General features: G+C 32.8%; 3 protein-coding genes and 2 pseudogenes across 6 annotated transcripts in view; 1 reads left to right on the forward strand and 4 right to left on the reverse strand.

The window, feature by feature from the left end:
• The window catches only part of LOC104732658 (mitogen-activated protein kinase kinase kinase 1-like), a 3,229-nt gene extending 1,007 nt beyond the window's left edge, over positions 1-2,222 (reverse strand). The window contains exons 1-7 of one of the 4 annotated variants that reach the window (XM_010452243.2): positions 1,723-2,220; positions 1,293-1,547; positions 1,036-1,120; positions 859-921; positions 607-764; positions 447-519; positions 288-341 (exon numbers count right to left, since the gene is read on the reverse strand). In XM_010452243.2, coding sequence (XP_010450545.1) covers positions 288-341; positions 447-519; positions 607-764; positions 859-921; positions 1,036-1,120; positions 1,293-1,547; positions 1,723-2,171 — 1,137 coding nt within the window. In that variant the 5' untranslated portion in view covers positions 2,172-2,220. Of the gene's footprint in view, positions 1-287; positions 342-446; positions 520-606; positions 765-858; positions 922-1,035; positions 1,121-1,292; positions 1,548-1,704 lie in introns of all 4 variants that reach the window. The other 3 variants (XM_010452238.2, XM_010452231.2, XM_010452250.2) reach the window with 3 other exon arrangements.
• Positions 3,874-6,574, reverse strand: LOC104732685 (heat shock protein 90-3-like). The gene is made up of 3 exons (XM_010452261.2): positions 6,340-6,574; positions 5,955-6,096; positions 3,874-5,855 (listed from the first exon to the last, which is right to left on the reverse strand). The coding sequence occupies exons 1-3, from the start codon at positions 6,460-6,462 to the stop codon at positions 4,021-4,023; spliced, it is 2,100 nt and encodes a 699-aa protein (XP_010450563.1). The 5' UTR covers positions 6,463-6,574; the 3' UTR covers positions 3,874-4,020.
• LOC104755486 lies at positions 9,360-10,481 on the reverse strand (annotated as a pseudogene).
• LOC104755493 lies at positions 13,540-16,658 on the reverse strand (annotated as a pseudogene).
• On the forward strand, positions 20,071-22,068 carry LOC104732693 (protein transport protein SFT2-like). The gene is made up of 4 exons (XM_010452273.2): positions 20,071-20,496; positions 21,000-21,258; positions 21,356-21,460; positions 21,937-22,068. Exons 1-4 carry the CDS (start codon positions 20,267-20,269, stop codon positions 22,045-22,047), a joined length of 705 nt encoding a protein of 234 aa, XP_010450575.1. The 5' UTR covers positions 20,071-20,266; the 3' UTR covers positions 22,048-22,068.

The following is a 22,075-nucleotide window of genomic DNA, read 5'->3' on the forward strand; positions in this document are numbered from 1 at the left end:
AAAAAAAAAAAAAAAAAAAAATACAGATGATGATTACTACTAACATACTTACAGTTATAATAGAAAAATTAAGAAAATATAATCAAATACTTGAAGGAGACATAAACTCTGGAGCAATCCAGAAAATAATAGACTTTCCATGCAGGACGTAATGTTGTATTAAGTAAGGGGAATGAGCAACATTTTTAAACAACAAGATACAATTAAGTTTCTGTTGATGTATGATATGTTTGCCTATCATTGTATTCACACAACCAAAAACAGTAGGAAGGATCCCAAAACAATACCTCTGGAGCCATCCAGAATGGAGTTCCCTTGGGGGACTTCATATCATTTGACACCTACATAACAAAAATGAAACAGGTATGGAGTCAGGGGGACAAGTGATGTACCAGGTTTTTTTACTTAAGAGCAAAAATAGAAACATTTTATTAACGGAAAAGAACCTTTGCCAACCCAAAATCTGCAAGTTTAATGGCGCCATTAGTGCCCACCAATATATTTGCACATTTAATGTCCCTTTATCGCATAAGATAAGAAAAGTAATTAACCCAATGAAATCAGAGTTTTAAGAAATACTATGACAAGGGAGTTTACTAGTCAAACCTGTGAACACAGCCTTTATCGTGGAGATATTCCAAACCATCAAGAATTTGTCTTGTGTACAAGGAGACTACAGAGTCTCTAAGTTTGTATCTTTCGTAGAGTTTTTTAAGGGATCCTTGGGTTACAAGCTCAAGAAAGATGTACAAATTTGACCCGTCCTGCAAACAGCGGAATGAGTTATCATTAATTGCACAACAAAATATACTTAGGGAAACTGAAACTGAGAAAAAGAAACCCAGAGCAGGACCATGCCTTTGCTGTGCCACGATATCGCACTATATTCTGATGCTGAAGTTGACTAAGTAACGCAATCTCCTGTAGAAAATGAAAAACGTGCAAACGTAAGCCTACTTCTGACTGATCAACGAGATAATGCTACAATGAAAAAAGTGATATATTCTGTGGATCATATTTATGAAACTTCCATACCCCCTCAAGTTGTTTTATGCACTCTTTTGCCTGCCTTCCCTGATCAAGAAGTGAAACTTCCTTCACAGCCAAGAAGTCTCCATTTCTACATTTCACATAAACATCCATCAGCCAAATGCACATCCTGGCTAAGCACCACATTTGTCAACTGACTACCTTAGCATATCCCTTATTGAAAGTTTACTTTTTATTTTAAACTGACTTGCAACTAACCAAGTATCCAGTTTTAACATAGTTAAGCAACCAGTAAGACTTAATCTGAAATGGCTTCGTACACAGAGGCAAATGATCCTCGTCCCAGAAGTTGACCCTTCAGCCAAGACGTCACTAATACCATATCCTCAGGATTGTATAATTTTTCAATCAACTTGGGACGCGTCAATTTACGATTTTCCCGAACGTGTCGACTAGGACCTGCTTCACTCAAATCCAATTTCCGGAAACTGACGCGATCCGGGAACTCCAAAGAGGGCGTCAGAAAGGAGCAAGTGGATTCCGAATCAATTGAGGAACTACAAGAAGACATAATATCACGATGTTGAAGCTGAATAAGTAGTGCAATCTTCCTATCGAAAATAAAAGTCTATAGTCTGAACTAAAGACTGACATAAACATCCATCAAAAACTAAGAATCTGATGTCAAGTTCAACAGATATTATTAGCACTTACTCTGAAATGCCTTCATACACAGAGCTAAATGATGCTCGTCCCGGAACTTGACCCTTCAGCCAAGAAGTGATGATAGATCTTCCGGAGGCATAAATCGAAGAAGTAATGGATACTGTACTTGAGGAGTCACCCTTGTCTATAGCGATGGAGCATGCCTCGTGAGCCGTATCCCCCAAGTGGATAAACTTACCTCCCGTCTCTTCCGTTTCCACTTCCTCTTCATCACAGCTAATATCAGAAGAAGAGGAACTTGGCCGCTGAACTGTTTCACTTGGAGCGAAATGCGTAAGGAAATCCCAAGATGATCCTGAAAGATCAATAGGAGGTAGTTTCATTGCCGGAGGGGGCTTAAGTACTGCTGGTCCTACCGCTTTAATACCACCATCAACAGCCACAACATCATTAGGGATAAGATACCCTCTCGATTTCACCAAGATTCCATCGGCTAAAGTGTCAGCGACATCCATTGTAGTCTGCAGACGACGTCAACTAGAGAGAGAATAAATATAGAAGTGGAAATTTCCAAGCAATTTGCAGTGACACTGACACTGAGTAAAAAGGACGAAACAAACAAAAGAAGTTGACGACGACTTATGAAATTTTTTTATTTTATTTTTGTTCCTGTTTACGTTAAACAAAATTTTTTTCATCTATCATATTATTTATATTAGTAATTCTAATTTAAAAGTTACGCAATTCTCGTGAATAAAATTACAGTCTGATTTTCTTATGTAATTTTCTAAAGTTAATCCGGGTGTAAGACATAATAGAATTTCACAAAACGAAAAGAGAGTTACGGTCATCCTAAATATTTGTATATGTTTCAAACGCTGTTAGCGGTTATATATCGCTGTAAGTTTTACTTGCAAAAATGAGCATGTGAAAATTTAATCCGGTTTTAAAAAATTCATCATATCTATATTATTAATTGGGGAGTACACTTAGGGAGATAAAAAAAAAAAATAAAAAAAAACATTACATATATCCATATTGCCAAACAGACCCATTTGCCTACATAATAAAAAAAAAATTAAACTTCCCTAAAACAATGGTAACAACTATTAAAGAAATAAATAATTTCTAAATGAAATTAAAGCCAACAAGATTACAAAATGAAATTTAAAAAATTATAATAAAAACGAAATTATTTCTATTAATAATTTCTTGAATTTATATAGTTATTAAAATTTTATAAAATAATAAGAGTTTTCCGCAATTAATAACATATCAAAAATTTAACTTATTATTTAACAAGATTTCCATAACAAATGAATCTAATTAATTTTGAATAGTATTTATGAAAATAACTTAACTTAAATTTAAATAGATGATTTATTTTAAGAAATCTTGAATTTTTGAGTGTTTGAGTGTTAATCTCAATACTTTTAAAATTTTTATAGACTTTTTTTAAAAATTTTTATAGACTTTTAAGTCATGGTTACCTTGAATCTCTAATAAAATATTAAAGGTAACGATGACTCATAGTATAAAAATTTCTAATCCAAATCCTAAAATACTGATTAACACTCAAACACCCAAATATTCATAAACCAAAATGACAAAATTTTGGGTTAATGACGTTATACTAATTTTTCCCATATCCAGAATGTCCTATATTGGGAATGTTTTCTGTTATGCAACGAAAATTTGAGAACGAGTGTAAGACATAATAGAACTTCACAAAACGAAAAGAGAGTTACGGCCTTCCTAAATATTTGTATATATTTCAAACGGGTTTTCATTGCTGTTAGCGATTATATATCCAATTTGATAGTTCACAAATTTAATAGAATCTAACCAAACATTTATTGGATTTAGTTTGTTACCAGTCCAACCGTTAATAAACCAAACCAAATATCAAACTAAAATCTCAATTAGTATAAATTTGATTATATATACAAAATTAATTTTATTTATAAACATAACTCTGTACGTACGTGCGGATCCGAACCTAATATAGTTTAGATGTATAAGATTTTTTCTATCTCCAAACACTTTGATCTTAATGGTTAAGTGAAATTTTTGTATCCTATTCTATGAAAAATAAATACTTTATAGAATAATTTTTAGAGCTTGTAAATATATTGTGTTAAGATAATAGTTACAATTTATGTATTATTTTTAGAATTTTTGTTTAACATATATCAGCTTGGTTTTGACTTTTGAGCATAATAAAATTTTTGTTATAATCAGAGAAAAATCAAGCTTGGATAATAATAACCGATAGGAAAAAAAAATTCCCTAAATATTAGTTTCAACGAAAAGATAAAAGAGAAACAAAAAAGAACCCAAAAAGTCTCAACACCGCTAATAGTTTTAGTCGACTTCCTCCATCTTGCTACCTTCGGCCTCAGCATCATCTTCAAGAGGAGGCAACTCAACATCGGCTTCAACAGCATCATCTTCATCAATGCTCAATCCAAGCTTCAACATCCTGTGGATTCTGCTTCCAAAAGTGTTGGGCTCATCGAGGCTGAAACCTGAAGTGAGAAGGGCGGTTTCAAACAGAAGGAGTACAAGATCTTTCACAGACTTGTCGTTCTTATCCGCTTCAGCTCTCTTTCTCAGCTCGTCCATAATGGAGTTCTCGGGGTTAATCTCCATTGTCTTCTTGCTGGACATGTAACCACCCATGCTGCTATCCCTCAAAGCTTGTGCTTTCATAATCCTCTCCATGTTAGCGGTCCAACCATACTCGCCAGTTACAAGACAGCACGGTGAGTCCACGACACGGTCAGAGACGATAACCTTTTCCACCTTGTCTCCCAAAACGTCCTTGATCACCTTGCAGAGTCCCTCAAACTTCTCCTTAAGTTCTTCTTTCTTCTTCTTCTCATCTTCAGTCTCTTCCAGTTTCAGACCTTCCTTGGTTGCAGAGACAAGCTTCTTTCCCTCGAATTCCTTGAGCTGACCAATAGCGTACTCGTCGATCGCATCAACCATGTAAAGGACTTCGTAACCCTTCTTCTTGAGCTTCTCGAGGAATGGAGAGTTCTCGACAGCCTTTTTGCTCTCACCAGTGATGTAGAAGATATCGTTCTGACCTTCCTTCATCCTTGTCACGTAATCCTTGAGACTGGTCAATTCATCACCGCTCTTGGTTGAGTGGTAACGGAGCAACTCAGCGATCTTGGTTCTGTTTTGAGAGTCCTCATGGATACCGAGCTTCAGGTTCTTAGAGAAAGCCTCGTAGAACTTGTTGTAGTCCTCCTTGTTCTCAGCAATCTCAAAGAAGAGCTCAATGCACTTCTTCACAAGGTTCTTGCGGATGACCTTGAGAATCTTGTTCTGCTGCAACGTTTCTCTTGAGATGTTAAGAGGAAGATCTTCAGAGTCAACAATACCCTTGACAAATCCAAGGTAATCAGGAATGATGTCTTCACAGTTGTCCATGATGAAGACACGACGGACATAGAGCTTGATGTTGTTGGGCTTCTTCTTAGTGTCAAAGAGATCAAAAGGAGCTCTCTTGGGAACAAAGAGGATAGCTTTGAACTCAAGCTGTCCTTCCACAGAGAAATGCTTCACAGCCAAATGCTCCTCCCAGTCATTGCTCAGACTCTTGTAGAAAGCAGCGTACTCCTCCTTGTTGATTTCCTCAGGCTTCCTCATCCAAATAGGCTTCTGTTTGTTCACCAAATCCCACTCATGAGAAACCTCCTTAATCTTCTTCTTTTTCTTCTCCTCCTTTTCTTTCTCCTCATCAACTTCCTCAACCTTGCCTTCCTCATCCTTCTTCTCTTCCTCCTCTTCATCATCAGAAATCTCCTTCTCAATGGTCTTCTCAACCCAGAGAGAGATTGGGTAGCTGATGAACTCAGAGTGCTTCTTGACCAAATCCTTAAGCCTGCGCTCCTCAATGTACTCCATTTGGTCTTCCTTGAGGTAAAGTGTCATCTTGGTACCTCTACCAAGAGGCTCACCAGAGGTATCTCTGGTAACAGTGAAAGACCCACCAGCCTGAGACTCCCACACGTACTGCTCATCGTCATTGTGTTTGGTCGTAACAACAACCTTGTCAGCAACCAAGTAAGCCGAGTAGAATCCAACACCAAACTGTCCAATCATGCTAACATCAGCACCAGCAGCCAATGCCTCCATGAACTCCTTGGTACCAGATCTCGCAATTGTTCCAAGATTGTTGACCAAATCTGTACAATAGAAGACAAACACACTCGCATTAGCAAACAAAACAAACACAGAGACAGAACACTAAGAAGCAACAAAAGACTGTAAAAACAATAACGTACCAGCCTTGGTCATCCCAACACCACTATCAATAATGGTCAAGGTGTTGTTAGTCTTGTCAGGAATGATATGAATGAAAAGCTCAGGCTGACCATCGAGCTTGCTCTTGTCCGTCAAGGACTCGAACCTAATCTTGTCCAGAGCCTGTTTTCACCAGAACAAAAACACTTAAATCGTAAGAAACAAATTACACAGAACATATATACAAATTCACCATAAAAAATCCTAATCTACCTATAGACTGCTTAATCTCTTTGGTATCAACACTAACTACCTAAATACAAACCAAATTCTCAGATCGATATGAACACTAAACCCTAATCAAACCTAAATCTACAGATCGGAGGAGATAAACATATAAAACATAGAGGGAGGGAGAGATCGTACATCGGAAGAGTTACTGATGAGTTCACGAAGGAAGATCTCCTTGTTGGAGTAGAAGGTGTTGATGATAAGCGACAGCAACTGGTTGATCTCAGCTTGAAAAGCAAAGGTTTCTGCGTCCGCCATTGTCGTTTATCGGAAGAGAAATATCTATAAGAGGTTTATGAATCAAACAAAGCTTGAGAGAGCAGAGAAAGTATTGATGCGAGTTTGGGGGAGGAGAGAGCAAAACAAATATATATATAGTGGTAACCTATTTCTAGATCCTTCTGTTTGTTATAAGGTTTTCTAGATCCTTCTTCAATTTTTAATGTAAGTTTTGCATTTGGATTATGTTAATTAGCAGTTTTTAAATATGTAGTAGACCCACATAATCTGCATCAATGGGATAATATTAAATGGAAATACCAAAAACACCAATTTTCTTTTTTCTTTTTACTTTTTTTTTTTGTTTTTCTTTTCAAACAGGTGTACTTATACATATTTTTCTGTTAATTTTGTAATTTACTTTTTTTTTTTATATGACTCTTTCATGTCTAGCTACGAATTACCAAATTAGTATATATCTCTTTTTTAAAAGTTGAAAATTAAATTATTAACAAAAAAATAATAAAGTGAAAAATATCAAGAGCAAACCAACCACATATTTTAGAAAAGAGTGCGGAAATACATAATAAGAAAAGTACATAGAATAAGCATTAAAAATTGACTAGTTATTTTTTTTATGTGGAGACATATTATGTATTCTATTCTATTAAAATTCATCATCAGAATTTTTTTTAAAAAAAAAAAAAATATATATATATATATATATATAAGACTATAAGTTGGAATATCTTGTCTTTTAACTAAAACCAAATAACATCATGTAATTCAAAAACTAATCCAAAATTAGGATCCACCTCAAAACTCAAAATACATGACAAAATAAAACATATAAATTCAAATCCATAACAAAATTGAATTTAAAATTGAGTTCAAAATCAAACTTAAAATCAAAACATCCTAAACAATTTTTTGCTTATTTTTTTTTTTTTTGCTTTTGAGATGAACCAAATATATATATATATATATATATGATACATTTATTTATTTTTGCAGTAGCTATTTATTATTTTGGTAGTTTCAAAGAAGTCAAACTTAGAAAATATTGTTTAGAACGGATAAAATGTGATTGTACAAGAATATTGCATGCCAACTTCTCCGTTTTTCTAATACAAATCTTATGCGTAATTAAAAAAAAAATTATTATTATTTTACTAGTAATTTTTTCTTATATTTTTTGTTTTGTTGAAAATTATTAGTTTAGAATTCTAGTAAACCACAACAAAAAAGATAAAAAGTACTTCTGGATTTATAAATTTTGTGTATATGGAAATACAACGTTTTTGATTGGTTAGTTCTTTAGCTTATCATTAAATTGCTTCTACTCTTTGGGACTGCCCTTCTCACTTCAGGTTTCAGCCTCGATGAGCCCAACACTTTTGGAAGCAGAATCCACAGGATGCTGAAGCTTGGATTGAGCATTGATGAAGATGATGCCGTTGAAGCCGACGCTGAGATGCCTCCTCTTGAAGATGATGCTGCCGAAGGTAGCAAGATGGAGGAAGTCACTAAATATTGCACAAGATTGCAATTTAATGATTTTTCTCGACTTCTTATCGGATTCTTCTTTTTATGATTTCGTCTCTGAAACTTTTTTTCCTTTGATTGGTATTTCTCTTGTTATTACTAGGATGTCGGCCCGTGCGTTGCCGCACGGAAAAGTGAAAACTTGAAATGACTAATATTGTTAATTTTACATTTCGAGGAAATTTTATGGTAATTCTTTAATTGTATAGTATAAAAGTCAAAAATAATAACTAAGATATTTATTGTATATATAAAAATCGATTCAGTAAAAATAAGAAAATAATGTTAAAATCTATGAATCAAGACTTGCTGAATCATACTCAGATAATCAATTTTAAAAGATATTCACATAAAACAAGATTTAAATTATTATTCTCTTAAAATTTACAAAAAATAATAAGAGAAGCAAGGAGAAAGAGCCCATAGCTGCAAGCTTGCAACCCTGCAACCAACCAAATTGACTAAACAGATAAATCTATGAAAATTATAAATCACAATCAATTAACTAAATTAATACTTGGAAGATATGAATGAAGTGGGTATTAGATGGAAAATGACACCAAAGAAAAGTTAAATGAATGAATCAATAAATAAAACAATTCAAATTTTAACAAAGATGAGTGAATCAATGTTGATTAATAAATTGAAAGAAAATAATACTCAGAATTTTAAAATTTAGAGGTGTTATCAAACAACAAATTAAAACTCTTTCAAAGGCGGCTTTGTATCAATCAGTTAAAGTTTTAATGTAACTTCAATATAAAATTGTCTCAAAATCTAATTTAAGAATTAAGAAATCATTCAAGAATTTGTTAAAAACCAAAAGTAACATTTATGAAATTCAGAAACACAAAAGGATACGTAGGCATTAGAAGCACCATTGTTTCATATTACAAGTTTCTCACATAAAATTGGTTTGCTATTACAAGGAGCTACCTCACCTAAGTTGATTTGATATTACAAGTACCTCACCTAAGTTGTAAGTACTATCTTCCCAAAAAAAACCAAAAAACAAAGTTTCATCTCACACTAACTATTAGTGTAAAATATCCCACATCGGAAATATGTGAACTGATTTAAGTAATATATAAAGGTTTAGGGCCAATCCACTCATTGCCTATTGGTTTTGAGTTGGAAGCCCATCGTAAAGTCCGAATCTAACATGGTATCAAAGCAGGTTGATTATTGGACCACCCCGTGGATGTTGTTCCCACATATGCCCACGCTTCAGATGGTCATGCCTGAGCGTGAGGGGGGGGGATGTGTTAGTGTAAAAATCCCACATCGGAAAGATTTGAAATAATTTAAGTAATATATAAAGGGTTAGGGCCAATCCACTCATTGCCAATTGGTTTTGAGTTGGAAGCCCATAGTAAAACCTGAAACTAACACTAACCCTTTGAAAAGTCAAGAGAATGTTGACCAGCTACTCTACTAAGCTTAAACTTGTACATGATGTTACCGTGAGGTCCTTTCTCTGTCCAAAACTTGTCAACCATGTATAGACCATCATACGCATAATCCTTTCCTCTATAGTCCGCTCTCTCTTTGCCAAGTATCACTCGCACTGGAGTCTTTATCTTCATGCTATTAGCTAAATCCATCTTCCCCGCAACAAGCTTTTGATCTTTGATTACTTTTACACCCTTGTGACCTCGTTCACCACAGTAAAACATCACATCTGAACCACATCTATCGGTGTAACCACTACCTTCCAATGAAACAATGCTCGTAGCTAGTTGCATGTTCCCTTACTCCATGTAATCAATCCCACCCCTCATGTTAAAGTGAAGACCTATTATGTTGAGCTCTACTTTGAATTGATACTCATCTCCAACCTCGATTCTAGGGACTGGTCCAATCATCTTTTTCACGTTCAGTTGCATCCCCCTTTCCATGAGAACCTTCCGAGTTCTGAGATGTGCCCTGCTCGCTGCATTTTTTGATTCACCCTGTCGTGGTACCCTTTCACGATCAAACTCATCATGCACAAGTTTGAAAAGACGCAACACCTTGAGAACTTTCTCGCGTGGGCTAAGATCTTTGGTAATCCGATTTTGTTGTATAACCCGGGGGATGAATCCAAGTTCATTTAACCGTCTTTCATCTCTGTGTTGAAGCTGCATTACTCAACTTCTTCTTAGCCAATGATGAGAGTCTATGTTTCGCCACAGCTCTGGCTACCAAAGGATACCTCTGAAAGTTGCCAAAAGAAGGTCTTCTTTTGCTTTGGGAAGTCATTAACCTAATACCTTCCTCAAAGCTTGGAGGTTTTCACTTTACATTCTAAAAATAAAGGGAACCTTCCTCTTAGCTGGAGGAAACTTCCCATTGCCAACATTACCATTACCCGCTACATTGAAGTCAGCCATCTTCATAACCGACTCAAACGATTCCACTTCCTTAGGCATATGGTAATAGTGACGAGCAACATCAACACATTCGCTATCTCCATAACCATTCGAATCCTCTTTTGTGTAACTTATGACAGAAGGGGAGATCGTTTGAATCATCATCCTGCACACAACATCAACTGACTTTAGTAATCGCTAAGTACTTTTTGATTTCCAAACTCAAGAGACACTCATAAAAAATAAAAAAATAAAGGATACTTCTTTGTTCCCACACATTAATCAAGAAAGATGCAAAGAACATTGATGAAGTTTTTAGTCAGTTTAATATATTTAAACTTCAAAGTTTCAAGAAAATGACATGAGAATCACAAAAGTCAAATCGTATAAAAGTGTATAGATACGGCACAAGTGTGAACAAACTGTAACAATAACACGAGGGATAAATACGAAGGTTACGGAGAGTTAAAAATTTTGAAATTCGAACCGTTGGTGCGAGTAAAATCATGGAGATTGTAAAAAAAAAAACAATAACCTAGGTTAGATCTTCAACATATAGCAAAAATCCATATCAAACCCTAATTAAGATCCAGACATTTCGATGAAAAAATTCAACTACAAAACAAGAAATTCAAAGAACAAAGTGTATACTTTTTTTTTTCTTTTACAAAGAGTATATTTGAGTTTCAGAAAAATCGAAAACATGCCTCAGTTTTAGAAACCAAAACAAAAAGGAGCGAAATTTTTTTGTATGCACAAAAAAAACGAACAGAAATGTACGAAACTTAGCAAATACAGTGAATTGAACACAGTTCAAAAAGAAAGAAAAAAGGAAGTGAAGAGAACAAATTAAACAAAAATATTCAATGAACCTGAAGACGAGAAGACGGAGTAATTACTATGGTAATTGTTCTGTTGTTATCTTCCTTACTAGTATGTTTTACTTTGGGGATTCCACTAAGACTCGAAAAAACAAAAGTTAACAATACTCAGGATAGGCGGCGGTGTTTGTTTAATTATTAGTGCAATATTTTTGTCTTTAACCACTAATTCTAGTCTTTGGCGATCGATGTGTATCTCTGGTGAATTTAGATAATGATTGAATCGATATTTTTTTGTGTTTTTTCACAAAGAAAACAAAAAAACTACTTCTCAAATTTTGGTCTTTTGAATCTCTCTTATTGTTCTCTTTAACGTTTTATTTTTTAAAATTATCTTCTTTTGATTGTTTTTGGGGCAAAAGAAACAGAGTTTTATAAGGTTCAAAGGTTGTGAAGATACGTTTGCAACCGTAAGTTTATAGAATAAACATATTCACTCAACCATTGCAATGGTTGATAAGATAACCGCTGAATTAATAACACTATCTTCAGTAGTAAAATAGATTTAATAACTCGTTCAAACAAACTTTAAAAAACTTAAATTTTTCAATTAAAAAAAAAACAAAACGTTTTTGTAAATAATAATCTAACGAAGAAATTAACTTTATTCGTATTTAACCGAATGAATACTAACAAGTTCATGTTCATAAGTAAACACTAACAGGTTCGTAAGCTTTTGTCATTGATTCAGTGAGTTTCATAAATCTTTCTATATCTATTACAGTGCAACGCAATATAAAAATACTTTGAACTGAAGATTGATACAGGTTAATTAAAAAACACTCCAATAAAACAATTCTTTGATTTTATTTATTAACTTGTAAGTTTAAAAAATATTCACAAAATAATAAATTCAAAACTTGTTTTTGTAGTCCATAAAAGTTTATATATAATAAACAAAGAGGAGTAAAATATAGAGGTGTGATACAAAAATGTGCAAAAATTAATAGGTGCGATTTTTGAAAGATGGGGATGCGACGAGAAGATGCAAAAATTAATAGATGCAATTTTTGAAAGATGGGGATACGACAAAGAAATATGATTATTTGAAGGAAAAAAAAATTTGCAACTGTTGAAATCATTGATTATTTTAAACCGTTAGATAGAATAATAGAACTAATCTCATACGTTGGATTAAAAATAACACAAAAAGTGAGTTTGCTTTATATATAGATAGGTCGATGCCCAAAGTTATTTCCAAATTTAATCATCTTCTGAAATAAATTTATTCAACAATGTGCGTTTCTTTATACTAGACTACTAGTAATATGAATTTGTATAAAGTATATATAACTTCAAAACTAAAAAGCATAAACTAATTAGCTAACTACAAATGTTCACTCGTATAGTTTAAAATAGAACATATTCATTATATAAAATCGTGAGATAAATAATATATATTCATTTCATTATATATATATATATATATGAATTAATTAGTATTAATTATTATAAAAAATACTATTAACAATAATGAAATTGCATGTATATATATGTATGGTATTCCCATTGAAATAAAACTCTTTATTATATCAAAACGTAAACATATTGGATCAAAGAGTATGAACAATTATATTTTTTAATTTAAAAACAACAACAACGATTTTGTGAAGAAAGTCCATGGAATAAAATGCAAGCACCATTTTTATAAGACAAACCTACACAATATTTAATGCAGTCTTTTTTCAAGAATCCACCCGTACAATCTGGTCCACAAATCGGAGGTAGAGCTTGCACCCTAATTCCCATTTCAACTATCAATCATGAAAAGAAAAAAAATTAAGAATCTTGTTTTTTGAAGAAAAATAAGAAATTGTAGATGTTATAGTTAAATATATATATTTGAAATAACATGTACCTGAGAGAAGGTCACATGCAATTACCAGCATAGCAACAAAAATGCATGTAACAATCAATTTGGAGGAACTCATTTTTAACAAACCAATATTGTATATTTCTCAGATATAGTTTTCTCTTTTTTTTTTTTGTCAACAATGTAAGATATGTTTGATGTAGATTAATTGATAATGAAATGATCTATTTATAACATAAAACGTACGTTCATATATAGTCACAAATTATTTTTATTTTTGTGTACACGTTCTAATCATAGTCAAATTTGTTTCCCTCTGTAGTTTTGTTAATATGGTATATATAGATTTTTAACTCTAAAAAGTTATATATTTGACCCAAGAAAAATTAAAATAGAAGGTAAATCATTGGTCTGGTCAAAAAATACATAATCAACATTAACAATTTTGAATCCCGATTAAACTATTCTTCGCTTGCCTACTACATTACTAAGCTGTACCACTTCCAGTAGTTGCAAAAATTATATATCATGTATATTTGAATATAGGACCGGCCCTGCTTTTGTGGATATTGATAATATATTGTATAAGATCTTCGAGCAAATTCTTGATTGTTCTGATGGTGATCTTACGTATGAACCAAGAAACCGGTGGCACATTAAGAAGAGTACAAGGCTGAAAGATCTGCTCCATTGTCACCTTTGATCCAATACTTCCTTTTCCGCCACTACATTTTTTGTACTCTTCATCATTAATCCGTGACCTAGACTTGCATAAGCGTTCCTGATCTGCGTATAGTGGCTTTATTTTCCAGCTACCCTCAAACATTTTCATGCACGACATATTCTTCTTCTTATATTTTTCCGAAGCAAGAGATCAACAAATTAAATCACCAAAACACACAAAAACAGTTGTGTTCATATGAGGGGGTTCGGAGAAGCTTCTTACAGTAAGATTTTGATGGTTTTCATCGATGACTAGATGTATCGGGAATTCGGGATAGCTATAGTGCACCCAAGGACCTTCCATCTCAAAGTTTTTTTCACATCCGTGATCTGCCTCGGTCCATCCTTCTTCAAAACCTTTGTTGATTTGTTGTCCTTTGTAGGAATTAAAATGATAACACTTTCAGTTACTGATAATAACTAATACACTAAATTTGAATCATACAATGCAACGATATGAAGATAAAACAAACCAGACGTTGGCGAAACTCCCTGTCGAATAAACTGAAGAAATTCATATTTCTTGGATTAGTAAGCATCTCATAGACTCCATGAGGAGGCCATCCCAATGTGAATTCTATTTTCAAATGGCAAACACCCTTTTTTGTTTTCACCTTCAAACATAAAAAAATATATAACACAAGTGTTAATTAGCATTTCTATATTCTTCTTAATTCTAGCAATTGCTCACTAGTATTTGCTGATTTGCTATTACCTTCACTGTAGCAGGAGCATCATACCATGGATGCTTGTTATTATTTGGAATCCAGAGTGTTACTTGCCTCTTCAGCTCAGCTAAGTCATAATATTTAGGATCGGTAACATACAGTGGCATCGATCTAACATGTGAATGTTTCTTGTACTCGGCCTAAAATAACAAGAGTTGTAAATTGATCTTATTTATGTAGTTATTTATATTGTTTTCTGATTTGCTGTTAAGTACCTTCAACTTAGGGTCCACATCAGGATCCCAATACCAAGGTTCCTGGATATTAGAATCTTTTTCTGAAACTGAACTAGATTTAACATTCTCACGAGGTATCTTAGACTCGGCCTATACAACAACAAGCCTACCTAGTTATGATCTCACATATATGTGTAATTAACCAAAAAAATAAAATCTATTCATATCTAAACTAATTCGTACTTTAAAAAAATATTATTAAAAAATTAACAGCTAAGATTTTAAAAATCTAATCGAATAAAATCTACAACTACAAATTTTATCAACATTTTTACCAAATATAATCGAATAAAATCTATATCAGTTCCGTTTAACAACTTAGATTTTAAAAATTAATAAATAACATAATAACAAAATAAATTATTATAAATTTTCATCAAAAAAAAAATTCAGCATGTGGTTTTTCGCGGGTTAGTACCTAGTATATAATTAACCAAACAGAATTTTGTGTTAACCCAACTCCCAAACTAATATTTGAGACCATTCGACTGACTGAACTTTTTATATCTATGAATTTATCATTAAGACACTACCGATGACAATTTTCTTGCTATTAGATGACTTTCATAATCTGATAAAGAAGCATCTATGACCGAAATACATAAAAACCATAACAACACGAAACAGAACACGTATTAAAAAAAAAAGAAATAGAATAACATTAACAGAGGTTTTATATATGTTGCTACAAAACTATATGTATTTGTTACATTAAGGAAACATAGCCGTCTGTATAAATCTAGCATTAATCAAAGTTCTAGTGGTTCATTTTACTCATGCTACAAAAAGTTTAATTCCTAAAGGATCGAAAATCACTCCATTGCTGAGTTATCTTCCTGAAAGAAAGCTTAGATAACTGAAATGTGAAATTATTTGGAATAATCTGAAAAAGCCGTCTCTGCAGGGAGTGGAGTTTATGCCACACGCAAGGATACAAGAATAAGGATATGCAACGAAGTAAAGGAGTTTTTATGTTTATCCTCAATATGTATGTTGGTTAAATTTTCTCTTTTTGTGATATTCCTATTATTAATACATCTATATCTTATCTTTGGTTGATGAGAGATTTGTTTTTTCTCTTAGCCATGAAGCAACTAAAATATGAAAATATTAGACTGTTAGTACTCAATCCCAGAACTTTCCTTTTCCAATGTAACAAGACATGAGACAACATATGGTCCACACTTTTTTTTTTGGGTTTTTATTGTTGCTCAAATAGACATACGGATTAGCAGAACATCAACGGCATAGACCGATCTAAACTATATTAGTTGGTGAGTGACTCTAAACTTTGAAATTTATTATTATACATCAAAAATAAATATGATGAACGTATTAGATTTGTCAAAATAAAATAGGTAAAGTGACATTCCCTTCTTGTGGATATAAATCGAATTGAACAATATAATATAATATATATACAGTAATTAGTATGAGTATTCTACGTGTGCAGTCATATAAACGTAACACAATGAGAGAGTGTTGTATACATAATCTTCTAAGTATATTAAGGTTTCAATGTCATTTTGTTCATCCACAAAGACCGTTATATGAAAGCGAAGAATCATCAAAGTGAATAGAACGATGATATTGGTGCCTGTTAAGGATATACCTTCTCAACAAATGAAAGGACGTCAACTTAAAATAAAATCACCTTTAGCAAGATAAACTATATTCCATGAGGGAAAGATAATGAGAGAATTGTGTGACGGCAAAATGTACATTCAAACGATAGTAGCAAGGTGTAACATCACAAACACACAAAAACTAAAAAACAAAAATAAAAGAGGAATATCATTAGAAAGTAGAAACGCTTACAGCATCGGAATATTGATTGTGATTGTGTGAATCAGTAATCTATGGAAAGAGAAATCACGTATCAAAGTGAAGGGGAAACGAAACTCAATCCAGTCATCTACTCTGATCTCAATCTTCGACCTTCCTTCGATAAGTGGCATTTAGTATTTTCTCGATACAGTAAATAAACCAAGAGAGAAGCAGCCTCGTATGTATTTCGATTGATAATGATCAACAACAAAGACAATTTCTAATAGCGAATTAAAAAAGGATACCAATATATAGCACCATATGGTCGGAGTCGTAAGCAAATTATGAAAACCAGACACAGTTATTCCAAAACAAATTAAAAAGAGATATCGGAACTGGAAGTATATTTTTTGTTAAGAAAATTATACATCAAATCATACGCTAAAGTTTAGAATTCTATATATATATATATAAACCAATGGATGCGAGAAGGCAAAAATCGCATAGATTGGCATCCTAGAGATGAGAGAAGACTTAAAACGATGCAACTGTTTAGAAGAAAGAGAAGTGAGTAAGTGACTAATCTCAAACATCCGATTTATTTATTTTATCATCTGAACCGTTGATCCCAATAAGTTGTTTTTGTTTCAGAGCACTTAAGCCAAACTTTTCGTTAATCTATAATCTATATATGAGAACGAAACGGATGAGGGAACAAAACCACTTTTTTGGAATGGACACTAACAAGTTCATAAAAATACCTTGATATAGAGATTGATTGATGCAGGTTAATTTAAAAACACTCCAATAAACAATTCTTTGATTTTAATTTTCACCTTTAAAAATACTCTGAAAACAATAAATTTGAAACTTGTTTTTGTAGTTCATAAAAGTTTATATATAATAAACAAAGAGGTGTAAAATATAGAGATGTGAAACAAAAAAGTACAAAAATTAATAGGTGTGATTCTTAAAAGATGGGAGTACGACGAAGAGATGCAAAACTTAAAAGGTGCGATTTTTGAAAGATGGAGGTACGACAAAGAGACATGATTATTTGAAGGAAAAAGACTTGCAACTGTTGGGACTTGGGATCATTAATAAGTTTCAACCGTTAGATGAAATAATAGAACTAATCTCAGCCGTTGGATTAAAGATGACACAAAAAAGTGGGTTTGCTATTATATATAGAGTACTTTTAAAAATACTCTGAAAACAATAAATTCGAAATTTGTTTTTGTAGTTCATAAAAATTTATATATAATAAACAAAGAGGTGTAAAATATAGATGTGTGAAANTTTTTTGGAATGGACACTAACAAGTTCATAAAAATACCTTGATATAGAGATTGATTGATGCAGGTTAATTTAAAAACACTCCAATAAACAATTCTTTGATTTTATTTTTCACCTTTAAAAATACTCTGAAAACAATAAATTTGAAACTTGTTTTTGTAGTTCATAAAAGTTTATATATAATAAACAAAGAGGTGTATTTAAAAACTTTTCGTTAATCTATAATCTATATATGAGAACGAAACGGATGAGGGAACAAAACCACTTTTTTTGGAATGGACACTAACAAGTTCATAAAAATACCTTGATATAGAGATTGATTGATGCAGGTTAATTTAAAAACACTCCAATAAACAATTCTTTGATTTTAATTTTCACCTTTAAAAATACTCTGAAAACAATAAATTTGAAACTTGTTTTTGTAGTTCATAAAAGTTTATATATAATAAACAAAGAGGTGTAAAATATAGAGATGTGAAACAAAAAAGTACAAAAATTAATAGGTGTGATTCTTAAAAGATGGGAGTACGACGAAGAGATGCAAAACTTAAAAGGTGCGATTTTTGAAAGATGGAGGTACGACAAAGAGACATGATTATTTGAAGGAAAAAGACTTGCAACTGTTGGGACTTGGGATCATTAATAAGTTTCAACCGTTAGATGAAATAATAGAACTAATCTCAGCCGTTGGATTAAAGATGACACAAAAAAGTGGGTTTGCTATTATATATAGAGTACTTTTAAAAATACTCTGAAAACAATAAATTCGAAATTTGTTTTTGTAGTTCATAAAAATTTATATATAATAAACAAAGAGGTGTAAAATATAGATGTGTGAAACAAAAATGTGCGATTCTTAAAAGATGGGGGTACAACAAAGAGAGGCAAAACTTAAAAGGTGCAATTTTTGAAAGATGGAGGTATGACGAAGAGACACGATTATTTAAAAAAAAAAAGTTGCAACTATTGGGATCATTAATAAATTTTAACCGTTAAAACTAATTTCAGCCGTTAGATTAAAGATGATAAAAAAAGTAAGTTTGCTATTATATACAGATAATTTCGGTGTAGTTTTTTTTTATCAACTCGGTGTTTTTGACAAAAGTCCTTTTTCTAGCAAATCCAAGTTGCTGATTTTTGTCAGTATTAATCATAACTGAAGCATCTAAGACAACTTACCTTGAACGGTATTGTTTTGAGTATGTTCTTTAGTTGAAAAAAAAAAACTGAACTAGAGTTAAAAATAGGCCTGGGCAAAATACCCGGATCCGAATATCCGATCCGAATCCGATCCAAAAAATCCGATCCGAATCCGTATCCGAAATTGTAAAATATCCGAACGGGTTCTAAATCTCTAAATCCGAAAACCCGAATCCGAACCCGATCCGAACCGAAATCCGAACGGGTATCCGAATATACCAATATTATTAATATATAGTAGTAATATATTAGTAATATTTATAATTTTAATAATATAAGTGTTCAAAATATTCAGATTTTTAGATATCTTTGACAATTTGAAGTATTTAAATTGTTTATTAGTAAATTTGGGTATAAAATACTCTAAATTTTTAGATATATTGCGTATTATTGAATAATTTAGACTAAATTAGATACTAAAATTTTGAGTTTTGTGAACTTCGGATAATCCGAATCCGAACCCGAAATACCCGAACCAAACCCGATCCGAACCCGAAGTCTAGAAATACCCGAATGGGTCCTATACCTCTAAACCCGAAAACCCAAAATACCCGAACCGAACCCGAACGGGTACCCGAATGCCCAGGCCTAGTTAAAAAGTTTCACTACCATATTATCTTTTACTGATTTGTTGTGCATAATAGCGTAATATTTTTTCAGCCATAAACTGTGGTATTACTTTGACAAAAATTGGATAATTTGTTCTAACTATGTTATTTAAGGATTGATAGAAAATTTAGGCTATGAATGGCAATAAGTTTTTCATTGGTTTTTAGTTTTTAGATTTTGGTTTTTGGATTTTTGTTTTTAAATTTTTGGTTTTTGGTTTTTGCTGTATATTTAAAAATTAATAAATTAAAAAGTCAAAAATAAAAATTTACGCTGGAAAAAAAGGTTTTCCACAAAATCTCAAATTTATGGTTTTTAGTTTTTCTTTGAAATTTAGAAAAACCACTTAAAAACTAGTTTTTCTAATCTTTAGGGAATCCAATTTTTGAAAATCTTGAATGGTAAAGAAATAAATTTTCAAAAAATCAAAAACCAAAATCAACTTAAAAACAAGTTACCATTCATTCAAGGTCTTAGTTTCATACCTCCACCGTTAGAAACACCAAAAATAAAAATAAAAATAAAACATTCAAAACACAGTCGTTTAAGCCGCTCACAGAACCTCAACCTTGATTCCTCGATTCGAAGTCTAGCAATTAGCTCCGACGTAAAACCACCGCTCGTCGGTCTTTTAGATTTTGAAATTTCCCTTAGATATAACATTTTTGCTCCAAAAAAATTTCACAAACCAAAAATGGAGAAATTAGCGAAAGAGTGGTTCTCGATGAGCGGCACCAGTAGTAGCAGCGGAGGAGATCAGGCGCCGCCGTCGCAGCAGCAGCAAACAGGAACGTCTCTACTAGCTGATTGGAATTCTTACGCAGCATCCAGAGATTTCGAAGAAGATACCGCAGGAACTCTAAGCTTCGATATCGAATCCGCCGTTAGATCTGCCAACGACACTGTTTCCGGCACCTTTAATGTGTAACCCATCCATTTCCCTTTCTTCTCTTATTTTTAACACCATCGATTCTTCAACTTGCTCGGCTATTATGTATTTGAGGATGCGCTTGTCTTGTTAAATCTGGAATCTGCGAAAATTGCGATTTACCAAATCTGGAATCTTAGGATTTGGAGCTATAGTTTAGTGAATAGTTTTTTGATTAGTGAAGAGCTTTAAGGTTTAGGCATCAAAGGACTAATCAAATACACATATTCTCAGATCTTTCTTATACTTTCCCTTAAATGAAGTTTGCATTGTTGTAGACTTGAAGCTAATAAGTCTATGATGGACCTGTAAGATTGTTGTATGTTATGTGTTATGCAAATACATGTTCATCTCTTCATTAGTGGGGTTTGATTGAGAAGATGAGTGATGACTTGAAGTTGATTAAGAGTCTTAAACCCATCCTGTAAATTAGGTTTCAGTAGTCTCCCTTGTTTTCTTAAACTCTTTTCTTGATTTTTGAAACCTTAATTGTTAACAGTGTCTCGAAAGGAGTTAGAGATAACCTGCAGTCTGCAACAAGCAGTATGCCTTCAGGAAAAGCTTTGATGTATTTCGGTTTACTTCTAGCAAGTGGTGTCTTCTTCATCTTCATTGCCTTCACTATGTTTCTTCCAGTCATGGTGCTTATGCCACAGAAATTTGCTATTTGTTTTACCCTTGGATGTGGATTTATCATTGGATCATTCTTTGCTCTTCGTGGTCCACAAAATCAACTCGCTCACATGTCGTCAACAGAGGTTTTAACATGACCTAGTTGTTTTTTGTGTACTTTTCTTATATCATTTACATTTTCTCTTACAAAAGTTAATTTCTTGTTTTGCTGGCTTTCTCCAGAGGCTTCCACTAACTTTAGGTTTCATTGCCACCATGGTTGGTACCATCTATGTCTCCATGGTGCTCCATAGCTACATTCTCTCTGTGATTTTCTCTGCGTTACAGGTACTTAATTTCATTGTCCTTCTCCACTCTCTACCACTTTTACTATCCTCTGTTTCTCATTGTCAATATTTTCCACTATACCATTTCAAAAATCTGATTATGTTGAAGTTCTTTTTCTCCTGGATTTCTTGAATGAGAAACTTTCATTTAGTAAGCTTTTGCCTTGGATACAAAATGGGTTTGGGAACAAACATTTAGACTTTTCTTAATACAAGTAGGGTTAGTACGAAGAAACTGACATTGACATTGTCTTATCTACTTTAAGCTATTGTTTTGCAAATTTACTTGCGACAGAAGTCAGAAACAGCTTTGATTTAAGTATTTACTCACCCATTATCGATCTAGATTGCACCAAAAATATATACGTTTATAACTCTGAAAAACAGTTCCTTCATGTTGGTTTAAAGATTGCTCGCATATATGCACATTCTATTCTCATGAAAAAACTCGTGTATTTGTTCTTTGTGAATCCATAGGTTGTTGCACTGGCTTACTACTGTATATCCTACTTCCCTGGTGGATCATCGGGAATGAAGTTCCTCACTTCTACTCTTACCTCCTCTGTCTTCAGAATGTTTGGGAGATAAGCTTTTGCCTCGACCTATTCAAAAAAAA

This window comes from Camelina sativa, chromosome 2, assembly GCF_000633955.1.
Source record: "Camelina sativa cultivar DH55 chromosome 2, Cs, whole genome shotgun sequence".
Lineage (NCBI taxonomy): Eukaryota > Viridiplantae > Streptophyta > Magnoliopsida > Brassicales > Brassicaceae > Camelina > Camelina sativa.

What these genes read in the sequence shown, in the direction of transcription:
- LOC104732685 (XM_010452261.2), bottom strand. Translation starts at nt 6,462, where the DNA reads ATGGCGGACGCAGAAACCTTTGCTTTTCAAGCTGAGATCAACCAGTTG. An exon ending in TCATCAGTAACTCTTCCGAT is followed by an intron (nt 6,097 to 6,339) that starts GTACGATCTCTC and finishes TGGTGAAAACAG; the next exon opens with GCTCTGGACAAGATTAGGTT. An exon ending in TGTTGGGATGACCAAGGCTG is followed by an intron (nt 5,856 to 5,954) that starts GTACGTTATTGT and finishes TCTATTGTACAG; the next exon opens with ATTTGGTCAACAATCTTGGA.
- LOC104732693 (XM_010452273.2), top strand. Translation starts at nt 20,267, where the DNA reads ATGGAGAAATTAGCGAAAGAGTGGTTCTCGATGAGCGGCACCAGTAGT. An exon ending in CTCACATGTCGTCAACAGAG is followed by an intron (nt 21,259 to 21,355) that starts GTTTTAACATGA and finishes GGCTTTCTCCAG; the next exon opens with AGGCTTCCACTAACTTTAGG. An exon ending in TGATTTTCTCTGCGTTACAG is followed by an intron (nt 21,461 to 21,936) that starts GTACTTAATTTC and finishes GTGAATCCATAG; the next exon opens with GTTGTTGCACTGGCTTACTA.